The 20,957-nt window shown below is 40.2% G+C and overlaps 1 protein-coding gene across 1 annotated transcript in view; it reads right to left on the bottom strand.

Moving 5' to 3' along the window:
* Positions 1-1,519: 1,519 nt before the first annotated feature.
* Positions 1,520-20,957, bottom strand: part of aarsd1 (alanyl-tRNA synthetase domain containing 1) — a 96,065-nt gene continuing 76,627 nt past the window's right edge. The window contains exons 10-17 of the mRNA XM_060848634.1: positions 20,430-20,586; positions 14,613-14,729; positions 12,901-13,031; positions 11,616-11,682; positions 10,089-10,180; positions 6,494-6,548; positions 3,730-3,824; positions 1,520-2,060 (exon numbers count right to left, since the gene is read on the bottom strand). Of these exons, the coding sequence (XP_060704617.1) occupies positions 1,922-2,060; positions 3,730-3,824; positions 6,494-6,548; positions 10,089-10,180; positions 11,616-11,682; positions 12,901-13,031; positions 14,613-14,729; positions 20,430-20,586 (853 nt within the window). The 3' untranslated portion in view covers positions 1,520-1,921. The remainder of the gene's footprint in view (positions 2,061-3,729; positions 3,825-6,493; positions 6,549-10,088; positions 10,181-11,615; positions 11,683-12,900; positions 13,032-14,612; positions 14,730-20,429; positions 20,587-20,957) is intronic.

Below are 20,957 nucleotides of genomic sequence, written 5' to 3'. Positions count from 1 at the left end.
CGATGTCTTTTACCCTGGCACCAGGAAGGCAACACACCATCCTTAAATCCCATCTGCTGCCACAAAATCCCCAGTCAGTTCCTCCACGATAGAGTCCCCTATTACCACGGCTCTGTGCGATGTCTGACTCTTTCGCTCTGCCTCTGCGCCAACCTTTGATTGACAGACCTGGCCGCCTCGCGAACTGGCAGTGTCATCAGTCTCTACTGTTTCCAAAAGCTTCAACTTGTTCCTGACAGGTACTTCTCCCGGGGTCTCTTGCACCTGTCTCCTCTCTGCCTTCCTCATTGTCTGCTCTCTTCTGGCATGATTGGTGTAATAACCTCACTGAAGGTCTTGTCCAGAAAGATCTCGTTCTCTTGGATGAGCCTAAGGTCCTCGAGTTCTTTCATCAGCGCTACAATATGCTCGGTCAATAGCTGAATGTGCACACACTTTCCACACATATACAAGCCAGACACACCAGAGTCGTTGACCTCCCACATCAAGCACGTAGCGCACGGAACCAGCTGGGCAGTCATGCTGCAATATGCTGCCACTGCCAATGGTGTTCTAGATTTTCACAACTTTAACTACTGCCAAAAATATTTCTATAAACTCTCCAAGTATATTTTTTAGATATGGAACTGAAAGAAACACTCCCAAATAGCTGGAAGGACGTATGTTCCAGTAAATACTGATGCTGGTTCTATATAGGAGTTCTGGTTCTCTGCCTCTCCCCACTCACTAAAGTACTAATATGCTGGCTTTTTTGTTTCCCTGTTGATTGTTTGTGTTAGTCTTCACTGTTAGCCCAAGGGAATGTCCCAATGCTGGAGCAGCACATATTTGGTTTCATCCTCAACAAACACCCTGTTTATCAGTCCTTTAAGTGGGTGCTGTTTACAAATAGAATTCTAAATGGTTAGAAATATTTCTTTAAACATAAATGAATGGTAACAACAACAAAGTATTTTCTGAATTTCAGTAATATTATGTTACTGGGAAAATGCTGGGAAGTAAGTTTGTAGTATAGACGTGTAGAATTATTAGGCAGATTGTGCTAGCTTTCTGTACCTAAATCGGGGGAGAGAAAGTAGGGTTAACAATGACCGAGGTCCAGTGACCCTTCTTCCAAACTGTTAACTCTGCTTTCTTTCCACAGATGCTGCCAGACCTGCTGAGCTTTTTTTTAGCAATTGCTGTTTTTAACCAAGATATCTATGCTCTTCTAATTCTGGCCTCTCTTACATACTTAATTTTCATTAGTGGGCATGCCTTCAGTTGCTTAGGTACTAAAGTCTGCAACATTCTCCCTACATTTCTACCTTGCATCCCTTCTCTAAGCTGCTCATTTTAAGCTACTACTGCCCAAGCTTTTGGTCATTTATGTTAACCTGTTTTTATGTGGCTCAGTGTGCTACACTAATTCAAAAATATTCCTATGAAGTCATTTTATTTTGCTACAGTTTACAAAACTGTTGCTGTGGGAAAACATAATTCCCTTACATTTTATAAAGGAAAAATGCCTCAAAACAACTTAAAAGACAAAATATTTTATTGATGGAGTATATCACATGGTGCACACTAAGTACAGATCAGCATTGAACCCTATTCAGTAGTAAATGGAGTGATCATGTATACATTCACTCAGACTGTCGTGCTGATATTTCACCTTAACCCCACAGTTATAGTGCAAACACTAGGAAGTCATGGCTGTGTCCAGTATTTCAAGGAGCAGGAATGACAGTCCTTGGAAGAGGTGATCTCGCTCCTTTTCCTTCAGAGCCAGCCTTGGCAACATTTGCACTCAAAACGTAGTGGTGGACACAGATATACTGTAGGACTACATTTCAAAGAGCAAATGGTCAAGATGAAGTTCTTTTAAAAAGACAAAATGGTATTCTACATGTAAATTTACATTAGTATTCACTGTGTGTCTTCATTCCTCTTTTGTGTCCAATGTGCTCATGTATTCCCAAAGGAGGGCCTCCACCTCTGGCCGTTTGCTCATCTTGTTTGCTTTACCTTGATAACGTCCCCGCTTTCCGGCACCTTTTCCATCAAGAATTTGAGCAACCCTGCATTGAAGAACAAAATCAAAAGAGACAGCCAATAAATCGCTTTCTTTTACCCATTTTACTGAAGCTGTGGTATTTTCCAATTCATTTTGCTCAATTAACAAAGGGAAATTAATTATATCTGTTTCACTCCCTACGGAACAGACAATGCCTGATAACATGTTTGGTTTGCATTATCAAACTTCTCCCACCCCACCTCCCCTCAATTTAATTCCTTTTTTCAGAGTTGCTTGAATGAGGCGGAAACTTCACTTTCTCCTGGTGGGGGTTTGAATATTTAAAAGTGAATTAGAATTTTTTCCTCAATAATACTGCAAAGAACTGATAAAGCTCATTCATTGGCTGCCAAGTTAGTGTGCAATTGAAACCATAAGGAGAAACCAATTTTATTTTATTACAGAGAGAATTATAGAATTGCTCCATCTATTAAAAACAATGTCCCTCTGTTTGTTTCTTGGTTCTCACTACTCCCAGCTTCTTTCAACTGAGAAGGTAAAATGAAAAAAATCCACCACACCCATGATATTAGTATTGTTGTACAATTAGCCCAAAATATGTTGCAGAAAGGAGGTGGATTAAGTTAAGATTTTGGTTCTATTCAGGAAGGTAATATTATTACATATCCCTCTTCCAAACCAGGATCAGATAGATCCTCTCTTTATGTATATTAATACTGCCTAGTGCTAAGACAGCTGCTCTGCTAACACTTACAGAATATTTACTGAGACTTTATAATATAGTGCTTTCTCCCAAACATGGTCTCATTATGAGTCCATCTTGGTGCTTGAAACATGTCAAACATCCACAGCTATGGAGCAGGACAAGGGCCGACAGCTGGGGGTGGGGAATTTGGATGTCTGTGACAGTGAGAACATGACTAGGGGATAGTGAAAGAAGGTAAAAACAATGACTGCAGATGCTGGAAACCAGATTCTGGATTAGTGATGTTGGAAGAGCACAGCAGTTCAGGCAGCATCCAAAGAAACCCATGAGGGCAACAGGAAGGAAAGTTTCTTAATGCTCTGGATTTTCAGGTAAAGAGCACCTACATTCCCATTAGTTTGTTTAGGACTTGATTTAGGCCGACAACATTGAATTGCTGGATCACTCCCACTACTTGAAAACCGCACAAGTTGAAGCAGCCTCACAGCTATTAGCACTTGGGTGGCACGGTGGCACAGTGGTTAGCACTGCTGCCTCACAGCGCCAGAGACCTGGGTTCAATTCCCGCCTCAGGCGACTGACTGTGTGGAGTTTGCACATTCTCCCCGTGTCTGCGTGGGTTTCCTCCGGTTTCCTCCCACAGTCACAAAGATGTGCGGGTCAGGTGAATTGGCCATGCTAAATTGCCTGTAGTGTTAGGTAAGGGGTAAATGTAGGGGTATGGGTGGGTTGCGCTTCGGTGGGTCGGTGTGGACTTGTTGGGCCGAAGGGCCTGTTTCCACACTGTAAGTAATCTAATCTAATCACTTGGAGCTAATGTTCCCAAATCTTAGGCTGACCACACTGGGGGTCAATTTGGAAAGTCCTGGTATATTAGGAGGGGCTTAAAATATCTTGTAATTGTCAATCAATATTGCTTTAAAAAAAACATAAGCCATAGGTGCAATGAAGTTGGCATCTCACAAGTTGTCTGAACAGTTAGAGAAATTAGACAATGTGACCTTACTTTGAACCTAGTGCTTCGACAGCATCCACTTGACCTGTTAATAGGAATAGGCCTGCTCCTTTTTCATCACCCACTGTAAGAAATGCAAGCACTACCTGAGGATATACAATAAACAGAAGATGATCTCCAAGATGTTTAACATTTATTTGTATTTATCAAGGCAACAAGAATCTGTACCAGGCAATAAAACTTGGCTCTCCTTTGAATTTGGCAGCACTATTGATCTAGATGTTAATGCACAGGGTACAATGATCTAGATTGTGGGTTGTGGGGAACAATTTCAAAGTTTGCAGATGATACAAAACTGTATCAGAAAGATGTTGTGAAACTTGAAAGGTTTCAGAAAAGATTTACAAGGACGTTGCCAGGGTTGGAGGATTTGAGCTATATGGAGAGGGTGAATATGCTAGGGCTGTTTTACCTGGAGTGTCGGAGGCTGAGGGGTGACCTTATAGACGTTTATAAAATCATGAGGGCCATCGATAGGATAAATAGACGAAGTCTTTTCCCTGGGGTGGGGGACTCCAGAACTAGAGGCCATAGGTTTAGGGTGAGAGGGGAAAGATATAAAAGTGACCTAAGGGACAACTTTTTCACTGAGAGGGTGGTACGTGTATGGAATGAGCTGCCAGAGGAAGTTGTGAAGGCTATTACACTTGCAACATTTAAAACGCATCTGGATAATATGCATAGGAAGGGTTTGAAGGGATATGGGCCAGGTGCTGGCAGGTGGGACTACATTGGATTGAGAGATCTGGTCGGCATAGACAAGTTTTACCGAAGAGTCTGTTTCCGTGCTGTTCATCTCTACGATTCTATGTAGGCTGTAAGGAGGACAGTGTAGAACTCCAAAAGGGCATAGAAAGGTTAATGGAGTGGGTGGGTAGTTGGCAGATAGGATTTAATGTAAAGAAGTGAGAGGTGATGCACTTCGATAGGAAGATCATTGAAAGGTAATAGATAACAGGGGGGTAAAATTCTAAAGGGGTTTCAGGAGCAGAGGGTAAATGTGCACAGATCAGTGATTTTAGCAGAACAGATGGATGGAGCAGTTAACAAAGCACATAGTGTACAGCTTCATAATAGGGTTTAGAGCACAAGAGCAAGGAAGTGTTGCTGAACTTGTTCAAGACAGGTTTTAGAGCTCAACAGGACTACTATGTACAGATCTGGCTACCACATTATGTGGATTCTTTGGATAGAGTGCAAAAGCCATTTACAAGAATGGCTTCAGGAATGAGAAAATTAGTTTTGAGGATAGATTGAAGACATTGGGATTATTTTTCTTGGAGAGAAAGCAGCTGAGAGGAGATCTGAGGTTTTCAAAATTATAAGCCAGCTGTCTAGAGAGAGACTATTTTCTGTTTGTAAAGTGAACAAGAAGGCATGGATTTAAAATGATTTGCAAAACAAGCAAATACAAGGTGAGAAAATAAATATTCGGCACAAAGTGAGTAGTTAGGGTTTGGAATGCATCGCCTGAGTATGGCTGTGGTGGAGGCAAGTGCAAATGAGGCATTCAAGAGGGTATTGGAGGGGTATTTAATGTACAAAGATGTGGTCTACTTCTATATTGTAGAACTGCTGTGATTGTGTTAAAAACCCAAGGTCAGATAGCTTTAGGACAGAAGGGATTAGCTGAAAAGGCCTGCAGGTTTTTTCAAAACAATGCTCTGAACAAGGATTCCACTAGTGTGACATTATTCTACTGTTAACTGGATCTCAGTGGGTAGAACTGTCACTTGAGACAGAAGTTTGTGGATTCAAGTCTCACTCCTGGATTTGATCAGACAATAAAAAGGCTGACACCCTGAGAAAATGCTGCATGGTCAGAGGTGTCATCATTTGACTTGGACATTAAATGGAGACCCCCCCACCACCCCCACCCCCACCCCCCCCCACCCCCCTCCCCACCCCCCATCTACCCTCTCAGGCAGGCATAAAATATCCCATGGCACTATTTTCTAAAAGGTATGGTGGTCTGATGTCCTGGCCAATATTTATTCTTAAATCAACATCACAAAAACAGATTGTTGGTCATTTTCACATATCTATCTGTGGGAGCCTCCTGAGAACAATTTCACTGCTGCATTTCCTACATTACAACAGTGTGTCCTTCACAGTGTGTTTTTCTTTGGCGGTACAGCTACATGTGGTATCATATGGTCAGAAAAGCTCAATATAAGGCCAAGTGAATAAGACTCATGATAGTGATATTGGGGGAAAAAAATTCGATCCTGCAGGCTGCCTAATCAAATGGGATTGCTTATTTAACTCCAACAATTGACAAATTCTGGTTTGTATTGTGCTGATTACATGCAAAAATAACTAATGATTTGAGGCTGCTGATCTGATCAGAATTTCACATCTAATGCTTGATGCCATTGGAAGAGAGCTACAATGAACTAGCACAGCACTGCCGCTGATGGCCACCAGCAAGTCCCACAATCAACTCCACCGCAGGAGAGTGGGAATAGTCAGCTCAGTGACATAGATAGTGATGGAATGGTTCATGCAACAGAAGAAACAGGAAAGGCGTTGGACAGACACACACAGAAAGAAAGCAAAAGCCAAAGCAAAACAAAACCTGGAGAGTCAGCAATGCAATAAGACAAAATGAATATGAAAGGTGAGAATGGTAGATATTAGTGGGAGTAAGAGGTCATTATTGAAGATCATATACTAATGCAATCAACAAGAATCTGTTGAATAAACAAAAATAAATCACCATTTAAAATGACCAGTAAAAGTTGCTCCACCTTACCTCAGCACTAACTTCATTTGCTACAATATTCATAAATTCATTGTCCCCATCTTTTCTGAAAGAAAGTAATGGAAATAGATGTGGAAACTTTGAAAGGGCAGTTCATTATAAACAATATGAGAATATAGGCAGTTGTCCACTGTGGAAGTTTAAAATCTTTACAGCACAAAAAGAGGCCACTTGGTCAATCACATGTGGGCCAGCTGAAAGAACTGAGTCACTCAGTCCAGCCTTACCTTGCAAAATTTGATCTGTAGCCCTTCTCATTCCACCATTTGAGGTACATATCCAGACATTGTTTTAATTAGCAGAGAGTTTTGCCATGTACTAGCCTTTCAGGTATGAGCTCCAGACCCCTACCAGCCTCTTGGTGAAAATCTGTTACATTTGCTCACTTCTAACCTCCCCACCAGTCACATTAAATATATGCCCCCTAGTCAGTGACCTCTCCACTAAGGTAAATAGGAAAGCTTCATCCAGACTTCTCACAGTTTTGCACATCTTAATCAACTTTCTCCTCGGCCTTCTCTCTTCCAAAGGGAACATCCCAACCTGGCCAATCTTTCCTCACAGCTACATTGTTACATATAGAAGTACTTCTGTTATGTTTTATTAAACCTTATTTTGTACTCTCAAAATTGAGGACATGTCACTGCTGGGAACAGCACGAGTACCAGCATCAAACATTCCAGGTCAGATACAATATCGTTCCAGTGCTGTAGAGGAACTAATTAAGAGAAGAACAGTGGCTACATTTTAAAATACTTCATTAACTGAACTTTAACATGTCCTACATAAAAAAGTCTTAGAGTCACACAGTCATACAGCATGAAACTGGCCCTGCGGCCCAACTCACCCATGCTATCCAGATATCTCAGCTGAATTGCCTGCATTTAGCCCATATTCCTCTAAACTTTTCTATCCATGTATCTGTGCAAATTTCTTTTAAATGTTTGATTGTACCTGCTCTACCACTTCTTCTGGCAGCTCATTCTATTTATGCACCACCCTTTGTGCAAAAAAGGTGTCCCTCAACTCCCTTTCAAAACTTTTCCCTCTCACCTTAAACCTATGCCCTCTAGTTTTGGACTCCCCTACCCTGGTGAAAATTCCTTAGCTATGGACCTTATTTATGGCCCTTTTATGAACTTCTATAGGGTCACCCCTCAGCCTCTTACACTCCAGGGAAAAATTCCCAGCCTATCCAGCCTTTCCTTATAACTCAAACCTTCCAGTCTTGGTAACATCCTTGTAAATCTTGTTTGCACCCTTTCCAGTTTAATAATGTCCTTCCTATAGCAGGATGACCGGAATTGTACATAGTGCTTCAAATGTGGCCTTACCAATGCCTTGTACAGTTGTAACATGACATCCCGACTTCTGTACTCAATGCTCTGATCGATGAAGGCAAGCCAAAAGTCTTTCCTTTAAACTAAAGCTCTGACTATACTGCAGTAATAACTCATAGCTTGAAGAACAAAACAGAAGTGTACAGAAACTTAAAACTTCAAATATGAGTTGGGTTTTCAAAACAGCATTGTTTGAAAAAGCATTGCTGAGAAAATTAGTGATCATTAAGAAAGTCAATTAAAAGTGGGGCATCTGGTTTCACATGGACAAAAGGCTGTAGAAACTTTCATACTGATTTCATATTGACAGAAGACTTCACTGTGGATAGGCTGCTTGAGTTAACACGGCTTTGCGTGGCCAGAATAGAATTTCTCTCAACTTTAATTCATTTTCCAAAAATATTTTTAAAATGGGACATAATGGCAGATTCTTTACTGTAGCTGGAGGAGCATTAGGAAGTTTCACTTAGTGCAAGGATGCTCATATACAAAATATCTTGAAGATATGTGGAAAATAGCCCAGGTATATCTGTCCACAAAGTACAAGGCAAATCAAACTCAGCTATTAGTGCTCCCTCAGACCACTCTCAATCAAAGCGATGTGTTGTTGACATGCCACCAAGCAGCTCTTAACACAACAATAACCTGCTCGATGATGCTCACTTTGGGTTCCATTAAGCCAACAGCTCCTAACCTTGGTACAGACTTTGTCCAAACATAAGAGCTGAATGCCAGATGGCAAGTGAGGGTGATAGCTCTTGACACCAAGGTCACATTTGACTGAGAGCTACGTCAAGAAACCTTAGAAGAAGTGGAGTCAATGGAAATTGAGGGAAAACTCTCTGTTGGTTGAGACATACTTCACACAAACAAAGATGGGGTGGTTGTTAGAGGTAAATCATTTCAGTCCTAGGACAACAGTGCCAGAGCTCATTACAGTCGTATCCTAGGCCCAACCATCTTAACTCCTTCAACTATGAGCTTCCCTCCATCATAAGGTCAGAAGTGGGCTTGTTCACTGATGATTGCACAATGCTCAGCATCATTTGTGATGACACAGACACTGAAGCAAGCCCTGGATAAATATCCAAGCCTTGCTTAGTAAATAGCAAATAACATTCATGTGAAACAAGTACAGACAAATGACTATTACAAGAAAGACAGAATCTAAACTTTAAACCCTTGATATTCAATTGCATTATCCCATTACCAACATTCTGGGGATTACCGCTGACCAGAAACTGAACTGGTCTGGCCTTCTGTGGCTACAAAAGCAAAATCAAAGGCTCTCAATTCTACAATGAGTAACTCACCCTGACTTTCCAGAGCCCATTCACCCATCTACCAGGCACAAGTCAGAGGTGCAATGGAATTCTCTCCACTTGCCTAGATGAATGCAGCTCAAACAACGCTCAACATCATCCAAGACAAAACAGCCTGCACTGCATCCATCACCTTCACTAACAGTACACAGGTGGCAGCATATGCAGCTTCTGCAAGATGCACGGCAACCACCCACCAAGATTCCTCACACAACATCTTCCAAGATCTCCACCACCTAGAAGGACAAGGGCAGTGAATACATGGTAACATTGCCACTTACAAGTTTCCCTCCAAGACAAACACAATCCTGACACAAAACTATATTGTCATTCATTCAATGTCACTGGGTTAAGATCTTGGAACTCCACTCTCAACAGTATGGAGGATGTACCTGCCACACGTGGACAGCAGCTGGTTTAAGGCAACAGCTCAGCATCACTTTCTCAAGGACAATTATGAATGGACAATAAATACTAGCCTAGCCAATGACACCCACATCTTATGAATGACTAAGAAAAATAAACTTCAAGATCTATGAGAGCTGTTCATTTTTCTGTCTTGATATTGAAGTCTTTGTTTAAAAAATAGCTGTCCATTCTCTATATGTTTATGTGATTTAGTTAGATCATCAACTTAATTTTAGGTCAACAACTATGCCACAAACTTGTGATTTTCTTTGACTGATTAGCTTCACAACTCATTGGAATGTCAGTGTATTGGCTTCCACTGATTGCAATCTCTGACTGCAACTCAAGGTCAGAACGTTATGTGACCTACATTCAGTTTGATACATGGCTTGCTTAATAAAAGCAAAACTCTGACCTGCATAAGCTTCTATTGTCTTCAGTGAAAAAGCTGTGCTCCAAACCCGATCAACATCAGTGTATATACAAAGAATAATGACAGAATATCAAGTTACTTACCTATGCAAAACTAATAACTTGCCCTTGTTTGGATCATTCCTAAAGCTTTTTGCTGTTAACAGAGCCAAATCCCTGAGTAGGTTTAGATTGTTCTTTAAAGCACAGAAAAGAAAAAACATATTACGTGTAAGTTCCACCCAAGGGTTTAATTATTCCCAAAAGTGCTCAAAATAAAACAAACATCCAGTAAAGCTTGTAGCGACTGCCACAGAACACAAACTCGAACACGATTCAAGATTTTGTAATTTCTTTCTTTTCTTACATTGACAAATATGTAGGAAGAGTATTTCAGGAACAGAAGACAGCAATCTCATGATTACCTGTTCATTATCTAAATGTTTGCAAAATTTCCCCCTAGATCTCTCCGTTTAGATAGTCATAAGCTCATCTAACATAGGGGTAAGATAGCTCAGTTGGGTGGATGGCAAGTTTGCAGTGCAGAGTGATGTCACAACACTGGATTCAATTCCTGGCTGAGATTACCATGAGGGATTCTCCTCAGCTTCTCCCCTTGCCCGAGGCATGGTGACCCTCAGGTTAAACCACCACCTCTTTCTCTAACGAGAGAGCAGCCCTATGGTATCTTAAGACTATGGCAACTTTATCTATACTCTCCTAACATGTGAATCTCACCCTGGAGATATACCTTGGTTAAATCTAAGCATTTTTTCGCATTAAAACTGTTTGTAAGAGAACATAAAGTGGTAATTACTAGGTAAACCTTAATAGTCATATCAAGTATTTGCAAATCAATCTAACACCTTTAATTCCGACCGCGAAGATTTAGCAGTTGAAAATTTGTAACACTTATACAAAAAGGATTGGAAATGGAATTGAGTTTGCAATTGAAACAAAAGACATCAGATTATGACTTTAAATAAATGAAAATGGAATGGTTTTCGGAGCAATGCTTCTTGCCAGGAAGCAGAAGATATAATTTCCAGTTGCTCTCAATCTATATATATCTGGTATTAATCCAGATAAAATTAACTTTTGGAGAAGGTTTGCCTTTGTGAGTCATAAGGAATAAGATCATAAAATCCTTTCTTTACATTGCAAGTAACATAAAAAGCATGTTCACTCAGTAAAACTCAGTGAACTCATCGAAATCATCAGGCACCACACTTAAACGTGTAATACCTGAAATATTAGTCTGAACATTACTGTTGCCAATATTAGTGCATAATTGCTAAAATATTAGCATAACATTCTTCGTTCCCCTATTTCAAAGCAACCAGTTAACAAATACAGGAGTAATGCTCTGTCAGATGCACTTGGTAATTGAATTATAATGTACCTTTAAAAGAATTTACAGCTCTTTGTGTAAATAATCATTACAGTTCAAAATTTGTTTAACATAATTTTTGACAAAGCACTACTGTTAATCTCTCTTACCAGAAAATTTTTTACCTCAAAGTCTCCTTTTAGAAACATTTTCAAGGTAGTTATTTCATTATTTAGACTATTATTATTGGTCAAATACAGTTCTTAATTGACGTCATAATCAAACTGAATTATCAGGAATACCTTCTGTAGCAATTTGACTGATTTTTGCAATTTATCCACAGCTTCAATGTGTTCCTCTGGTCCATTCCTGAAAAATTGGGTGAACAAATTTATTTCAAACAAATTCACTGAAACGCCTTCCGAATACACAAAAATTCTAAATATTCTATACAATGTCACAACTTCAATGTTTTCAACATTCTTGCTACTTTCAATCAAGACAAAGAAAGAGGATTTTGTGGTTGGACTGAGTCCCTCCCTCACTACACTGTCTTTCAAAAAAATGATTAAGATACTTTGGTAAAGTAGATCATGACCCTATTCTGGAATTCAAAGTTTTATTACTATAATTTGAACATAGTCATAGTCACACGGCATGGAAATAGACCCTTCTGTCCAAGTAATCTACGCCGACCATGTTCCCATAGTTCCACCTGTCTCCACTTGGCTCATATCCCTCCAAACCTTTCCTATTCATGAACTTATCCAAATGTCTTTTAAATGTTGTAACTGTGCCTGCATCCACCATTTTCTCTGGCAGTTCATTCCACAAAAGAACCACTGCCTGTGTAAAAATGCCTCACATCCTTTTTAACTCTTTCTCCTCTCACCTTAAAAATATAGCCCCTGATTTTGACCTCCCCTACCCGAGGGAAAAGTCATTCACCTTGTCTATGCCCCTTCTGATTTTCTGATGTGAATTTAGCTCATTCAATGCCAATTGCTTGACAGCTTTGTAGGGACATGTCATCTGAAAGATGTTACTTAAAATGATTCCACTGACTGAATCTGTTTTGCCTATTTCCCTGACAAATGCACTGCTGTGCAGGGATATCTCATGTTCTGAAGTCGTGACTAAAAACTCTGATGGCAGCATATGAATGGCCACATTGTTAATCGGAAATTGCATTTTGGCAGCCTTGACACTGGAACTTCACTCACGCTCTCTGGCCAAAGTGTCACAGTCAGTTTTTACATACAGTACATGCTGCAATGCACGTTACTGGAATGTTAGCTCCAGAGTTATATCTAAAAAACTCTTCTTAGGCCTGCCCAGCAAAACAAAAACAACTCCAGACATCCTCAGAATTCAACCTCCTCATCTTCAACAAAATAAACCAAGGTTGCTCAGTCTTGTTATCTGAACTCACAAATAAATTGCATACTTAACACAATGTTACATTTCATAGGACGTGCACATTTTTATTCTGTTATTTAACAGTTCATACATTCTATTAGCAGACCAATACAAAAGTGATTTCAGCTGTTTTACATGATGGTATTCCAGAAAAAGCAATCCACTTACTTGAGAATTGATGTTAAAGATTTTTCCACTGTGTAGCTTTTCTCTGCATATTTTAAGACTCTATTGCCAGCCAGGAAAATTAAGTTTGTTTTGTTCTTCTTTCCTTTATCTGTTCCTAAAATTTTGATGACCTGGAAAATAGGCCAAGATGCATAAATTATCAGAGCTGCAATCAGAGCAGCAAAAATAATACTAGCCATCTTTATATTTGATGAGTTGAAAGATATCATTGCCACTGGCAGGGAGGAGTTGAGAATTGTGTAACTGCGTTGGCATGTTACACATAATTCAGTCACAAACAATATGGAAGGGGCTTTAATCAATTGCTCAACAGCTAATCCACAGTTATATAAAAACTTAAAAAATAGGACAACTGTTGAAAATCTCAAAAAAGAACAGAGAATGCTGTGAATAGTCAGCAGATCAGGCAGCATTTGTTGTGAGAGAAACACAGTTAAAATTTCAGGCTGATGGCTTTTCACCAAATCTGTTCTCAACTGAAACATTAACTCGATTTCACTCTCCATAAATACTGACCGGCCTGCTCAGCTTTTAAACAGCATTCTGTGTTTTTATTTCAATTATATTACATGTATAATATGTTTCAAAAATTGCATACAGATTTTTCCAGTCCTCTAGTTTATGTGAAATCTGGCTTTCAGTTAACATATACTTGGCCCAAAAGAACTCAATTTTGAGGAGAAAAGGGTGCTTCAGTTTGCAAAGGTTCTTCTCTTTAGATAGAAGGTTAAATTCATGGGTGCTTTTTATTCTGGTTGCCTTGGCTTGTATATTGCACAATTAGAATCATAGAGTCATTGAGATACACAGCGTAGAAACAGATCTTTTGGTCCAACTTGTCCATGCCAACCAGATATCCTAAATAAATCTAGTTCCATTTGCCGGCACTTGGCCCCTGTCCCTCTAAACCCTTCCTATTCATGTATCCATCCAGATGCCTTTTAAATGTTGTAATTGTACTTAACTCATCAACTTCCTCTAGCAGCTCATTCCATACACACATCACCCTCTGTGAGGGAAAGTTGCCCCTGAAGTTCCTTTTAAATCTTTCCCCTCTCACCTTAAACCTATGCACTCTAGTTGGTATTCCCCCACCTGGGGAAAAGACTTTGTCTACTGACCCTAACCATGTCTCTCGTGATTTTATACACATCTGTAAGGTCACCCCTCAGCCTCCAATACTTCAGGCAAAATAGACCCAGTCTATACAGCTTCTCCCAAATTACTATAGCCTGAAAGTGATATGGTCAGTATTTACAGAAAATTCAGAAAAACAACAGTAAACAAGTGATTATTGGTATTCTGGGATCAGTGCACCACCAGTCCTAAATCTGAGCAAATTTCAATGTAGATTCAGTAAGCAGAGATCCAGAGTTCAGGAACGTCTGTGTTCTCGTGATGATTTTTGATGATAATTTGGGTAGCAGCTGGGTGACTATGTCACAAACCTGGCAATTCGTGAAAATAACATTTTTATTTAATAAAAATAGCAAAGTGGAGTAAATTGTGAATCCCTTACACTCAAACTATTCCCTTATTCTGAAGGAAAATTTATTTTCATGACGTGAAATCAAATCAAAGGATCTGAACTTAACAAGCACAAGCAAATTAATTTGATCCATCCTGTCGACAAGTAATTCTTAGTCCATAATTTAGCGAAAGAAAATGGAGACATATTAAGATGTTCTCACCTGTAGATGACTGAGATTTGATACGTGCGTTCCACAGCACATATTTGCATCAATTCCGACAATATCGATAATTCGGACTGGGCCAGCATGATCATCTGGTAAACCCCGACTTCTCACCTACAAAACAAACTTTTCCTTTTGCCAGCAATAAAACTACATCAATGAAATGTTCCACATCATTTTTAATAGAATAAATCTACCAGTGCATTGCACAAGAGGTATTGTGAAACCTGGAGTACATCTTCTAACCTTTCACATCACTGGATCACGGATAAAACCTGAAAACGTACTGAAGCAACTTTTCAGTTGTAACAATAGCCAAACTGTCAGCATTTGCTGTTGTTACTCTGACAAAATGACAGTAATATCTGGCATCAGCTCATGTTCGAAACCAATTATAAATCTCAGAACATGTGTGCATTTCCATTTCATTACACCAATCAATGAAGGCAAGCATGCAGGTACAGCAGGTAGTGAAGAAGGCTAATAGCATGCTGGCCTTCATAACAAGAGGGATTGAGTATAGAAGCAAAGAGGTGCTTCTGCAGCTGTACAAGGCCTTGGTGAGACCACACCTGGAGTACTGTGTGCAGTTCTGGTCTCCAAATTTGAGGAAAGACATTCTGGCTATTGAGGAGTGCAGCGTAGGTTCACGAGGTCAATTCCTGGAATGGAGGGATTACCTTACACTGAAAGACTGAAGCGACTGGGTTTGTATACCCTTGAGTTTAGAAGACTGAGAGGGGATCTGATTGAGACATATAAGATTATGAAAGGATTGGACACTCTGGCAGCAGGAAACATGTTTCTGCTGATGGGTGAGTGCCAAACCAGAGGACACAGCTTAAAAATACGGGATAGACCATTTAGGACAGAGATGAGGAGAAACTTCTTCACCCAGAGTGTGGTGGCTGTGTGGAATGCTCTGCCCCAGAGAGCAGTGGAGGCCCAGTCTCTGGATTCACTTAAGAAAGAGTTGGATAGAGCTCTCAAAGATAGTGGAATCAAGGGTTATGGAGATAAGGCAGGAAGCGGATACTGATTAGGAATGATCAGCCATGATCATATTGAATGGCAGTGCAGGCTCGAAGGGCTGAATGGCCTACTCCTGCACCTATTGTATATTGTCTTATTTTTAAAAATCGGTATTAATTACTTTACAACAACCTTTCTGGCCCTGAAAACCACTTTATATTGCAAAATGTAAAATTTTCCAATCCATGATAAAAAAATGATTTTAAAAATCAGTACACTTCAGCTTCTGGCATAATCACATTTGTATGCCCCAATTGTTATTTGCTTTCTGTAAAGTTATTAAAAAGTTAGGTTTCTTGAAATATTTTTCATGTGGATCAAATCCAAATTCTGCAGAGTTGTCAGATTCAGTTGTGAATAGTGATGGATATGTCAACAACTAACTGGAGTATAAGACTATACTGGAGCACAATAAAATATGCATATCCTTATTGGCAGGTGACCCCAGCATAGTAGAACAAAACGTTGAAGTATTTGCAACCATCAGTAGCCAGCAGTGTCAAATGGATGATCTCTCTCAACTAGACTGAGGTCCTCAGCATCACAGATGCTGGTCTTTAGCTGATTCCCTTCAACCCATGTAATATCACAAAGTGACTGAACTGGCAGCACCCCAGCTCAGCTGTTCCAGGAAGCTCCAACAAGCTCCAACATGGGTATCTTCTGGCAATGTTGAAAATTGTGCAAATGTGCTCCATCCAACCCAGCCAGTTACAGTCCCAATCTACTCTCAATCAGCAGCAAAGTGATGGAAGGTGTTGTCAACAATGCAATCAAGCAGCACTAAGTCAACAAGAACTTGCTCATTGACACTCAATTCAGGATCAGCCAGGGGCTCTCAGCTCCAGGCCTCATTGCAGCCTTAGGTTAAATAAGGACAAAAGAGATTTGACAAAGTACAGCATCAAGAAACCCAAACAAAACTGCAGTGAATGGGAATAGGAGGAGAATTCTCCACTAGGTGGAGTCATACAACACAAAGGAAAACGACTGGTTGTTGGAGGTCAATCTATCTCAGTACATCTCGGTAGGAGTTCCTCAGTGTGATGGCTCGGCACAATCATTTTCAGTTGCTTCACCAGTTGCATCCATCATAAAACCAGAAATCAGGATGCTCACTGATGCTTACACCGGCCCGCATAATGTTCACTACTCTTTAGATACTGAAGCAGTCCATGTCAATGTGCAGCAGGACATCAATCCCATGCACATTTGGACTGACAGGGGATAAGTTACAGCCATGCCACACAAGTGGCAGGCAATGACCAAGACAGAGTCTAACATCCGCCCTTGACATTAAATGGCAGTACCAACATCCTGGGGATTAGCATTGACCAGAAACTGAAGTGAGCTAGCCATACAAATACTTTGGCCAGAAGAGCAGGTCTGAGGGTAAGAATTATGTAGCTAGTAAGTTACATCCTGATTTCCACAGCTTCTGCAGGACTGACAAGGCACAAGTCAGAAGTGAAATGGAATATTCTCCACTTGTTTGGATGAGGTCAGCTTCAACAACTCAAAAAGCTCAACATCATCCAATTCAATGCATCCTGCTTGATTGGCATCCCATCCACCACCTTTAATATTCCGTCCATCAACTGCCAGCACACACTGCCAGCAGTGTGCCACCATCTACAAGATACACTGTAGTAACTCACCAAGGTTCCCTAGATAGTGCGTTCCAATCCCACAACCTCTACCACCTGGAAGGACAAAGGCAATAGCACGGCAACACTACTACTCACAAGGTTCCCTCCAAGGTACACAGCTCCTGACTTGAAACTATATTGCAATTTCTTTACTGTCACTGGGTCAAAACCATGGAATTCCCTTCCTGTTAACTCTATGGATGTATGCATTGTGTGACTGCAGCAGTTCATGAAGGCACCTCCTTCCCAAGGACCTGGGAAATAAATGCTGGCCTAGTCAGCAGCAATACACTTCATGAAAGAAGTTTCTAAAAGTTATTCAATTACTTACATAAATCCTCATCATTTGAACAGATGGACATTCAATACAGCCTGAACTTGGAAATGGAGTGACTCTGGTACATCAGGCCTGCTATAAACAATCACACACCTTCAGGAATAAAAAGGAATCAAAAAACTCATTCCAAATCTCTCCTTTAGCTTAGGGTGGTTAAAGTTTATAAAATGCTGAAAAAATGGGGTCTTCTGATGCTTTCTCCACTCACAAACTCTCCTACCACTGTTCACACATTAATGCTACTCTGGTACAAGTTGGCCACAATGGAGTCTGGATGCTAACACAAAGGCAGACTGAAAATTAGATCACTGAAGAAGCATTGCACTTCCACTAATATGCCATAAAAATGGGAATTTCCAATATCAAAGGGCCATGACAAATTTACAGTTATAAAATTTCTAATATTCAAGCTTGATATTACTAGGAATGATTGTGTATCAAAAACAGTAGGTACAGCAAAATAAAGTCGGCAAGAAAATAGCATTATCAATTTAAAGTACATAGTCCTATCTCTGAGGTTCCAAGTCTCACAGCAACAAGATTTTGCTTTATTACTGGCATTCTCAGACACAAGCTAAAATCTCTAAACAATTGCATCAGAACTGGTGCCATAACCTTAGTTTGTCTTTAGATATAAGATCTAGCACCATTACAGCAAGGCATCCAGAGATAACATAAGACACATTATCTTATCTTTGTCAAAAAAAAAACTAATCTCACATAAACAGCCAACTGGAGTGAATCAAGATCTGCAATACAATCTTGGTGTCAGGTGGTGGGGGTGTTAAAGATCTTTGGACATGGTCCCTTTGGTTTAACATCTTACCTGAGCCTGAATCACAATCCTGTCACAGATTCTAACCTAATCATTAATCTAAGTTCATTTAACTCAAGTTTTCTTCTCCCATTTTGCTTGTCAATAATAAACTTTGTTCCTAGAAAACACTCAAATTCTAAAAATACTAAAAACTGAATAATTCTAAAAATATAGATTTACATCACTTTTGGACTCTAAATGCATGCTGAATTGAGTGAATCCATCTAATTGTGCTTCCAAAGTACATGTCGTTTAATATGGGTATGTCCTGACCATTAACGAACGAAATCATTGATTGCAAATCTGTATTTATCGCTCATTTAAATAGTTTCAAGTCAATTTAGTTTCAGTCAGTATCTCATCCTCATATACCAAGGATACTGTGGTAACAGATAGGGTCTACACAAGAAAAGTACATTTTGTCAAATTATTATTTAATTCTGCCATACAACCGCCATATAGCCAAAACCTATCTCTGAACGTGGACAAGATGAAAGAGATGATTGTTGACTTCAGGAGGGCAATTAATCTCCATTGGACATCGACGGCTCCCTCGTGGAGATGGTGAAGAGCACCAAATTTCTTGGTGTACACTTGGTGGAGAATCTCACCTGCACCCTCAACACCAGCTCCATAGCCAAGAAAGCCCAGCAGCATCTCTACTTTCTGCACAGGCTGAAGAAAGCCCACCTCCCACTCCCCATCCTCACCACATTCTACAGAGGGTTCACTGAGAGTACTCTGAACAGCTGCATCACTGCCTGGTTCAGGAATTGCACAGTCTCAGATCGTAAGACCCTACAACGGACATTGAGGACAGCTGAGAAGATCATCGGGATCCTCTTCCCTCCATTTCAGACATTTACACCACACACTGCATCCGAAAGGCTAAGAGCATTGTGGAAGACCCCACACATCCCTCACTAAAACTCTTCTCCCTCCTGCCATCTGGCAGAAGATACCAAAGCATTTGGTCTCTCACGGGCAGTCTGTGCAACAATTTCTTCCCCCAAGCCATCAGGCTCCTTAACACAGTATAATCGGACACTTTCCCATCTGAAATTCTTTTGTATTGCTGCTACAAAAATGTATATTATTCATCATTCTTCCAATAGACTGCAACTTGCATGTTTGCACTTCTAATGCACTTTATGGCGTGTACGATTGTGTAGAGATTAGAGAGACTAGATTCCCTACAGTGTGAAAACAGGCCGTTCAGCCCAACAGGTCCACACTGACCCTCCAAAGAGTAACCCACCCAGACCCATTTCCCTCTGACTAATGCACCTAACACTATGGGCAATTTAGCATGGCCAATTCACCTTTGGACTATGGGAGGAAACCAGAGTACCTGGAGGAAACCCACGCAGACATGGGGAGAGAATGTACAAACTCCACACAGACAGTCGCCCAAGGCTGGGATTGAACCCGAGACCCTGGTGCTGTGAGGCAGCAGTGCTAACCACTGAGCCACCGTGCCGTATGTAGTTTGCATTGTCTATGTAGCAACCACAGTCCTGGAGGACTGCTGCCTTGTTTTTACTGTATCAGTTGTATATGGTAGAAATGACAAATAAAAGCTACTCTGCTCTACTCTATTATAGCCAGCCACACAAATGAGAAGTTCGCAGGCTTCCGGCAACTGTGATTCTGATGGTAATTGAGTTAAGCTATGCAAGAGGAAGAAAAAAATAAAGCAGAATATTTATTCCTGATCAACTAGTGTTCCTTACTAAAAGTTCAAGGAAGGAGAGGATTGAGTTATGCTATGCTACTTTACAAAATAGCTTGCCAATACTTAGTGCCTAAATCCACATGGCATATGAAGGCTTCCACTTAGGTTACTTATTTGCTTCACTGGATTCAAAACCCAGTTATTAGGATGCACACTCAGGATAGCAGAGACATAACTGGAGGGTGTCAGGGAGACGAGCAAATATTGATAATTCAAAACTAAGTGTCCCTCGATCTTAGTTTACCTTTTCTACCTCTGGGTCATCTACAGATACAACTCGCACATTGACAGGAATGTGTTCCCTGATTTTCTCATTTACTGCTACTTCCAGAGCTTCAACCTGCTCACCCGTCACTGAAGGTGTGTCCAGTTCAATGAAACTACGCTGACGGCCCAGCTCCCTGGGAAAAAAAAATTTTAAAGTCCCAAATTACTAGATTAGGTCCGGTACAACATTCAATGCTGCAATATTAATCATGTTTTGTCATTTTCTCCAAAATTACTAGAATATTTTATTTTTCACACAACATATAAATTGTGAAGAACATAGATCTGTTTTGATAAATCAGATGCATCATATAGAAGACAAATAAATTAACAGATAATAATTAAATTTTAACAAAATTTTCTGAATTAGTTGTGACTGAGTGAGCAGATGGAGGGAAATTTTTCAGAGTTTTGTTTTACCTTATAGGCCTGGGTTTTGGTATTTCCAGGAAAATGTGTAGTTGCAGGGATTAGGAAATATCTAGCTATGATGCTCTAGACATCA

The sequence above is a fragment of the Hemiscyllium ocellatum genome, chromosome 32 (genome assembly GCF_020745735.1).
Source record: "Hemiscyllium ocellatum isolate sHemOce1 chromosome 32, sHemOce1.pat.X.cur, whole genome shotgun sequence".
Lineage (NCBI taxonomy): Eukaryota > Metazoa > Chordata > Chondrichthyes > Orectolobiformes > Hemiscylliidae > Hemiscyllium > Hemiscyllium ocellatum.
Note: the sequence above shows the minus strand (reverse complement) of the source record. Positions and strands in the feature narration are given on the sequence as shown.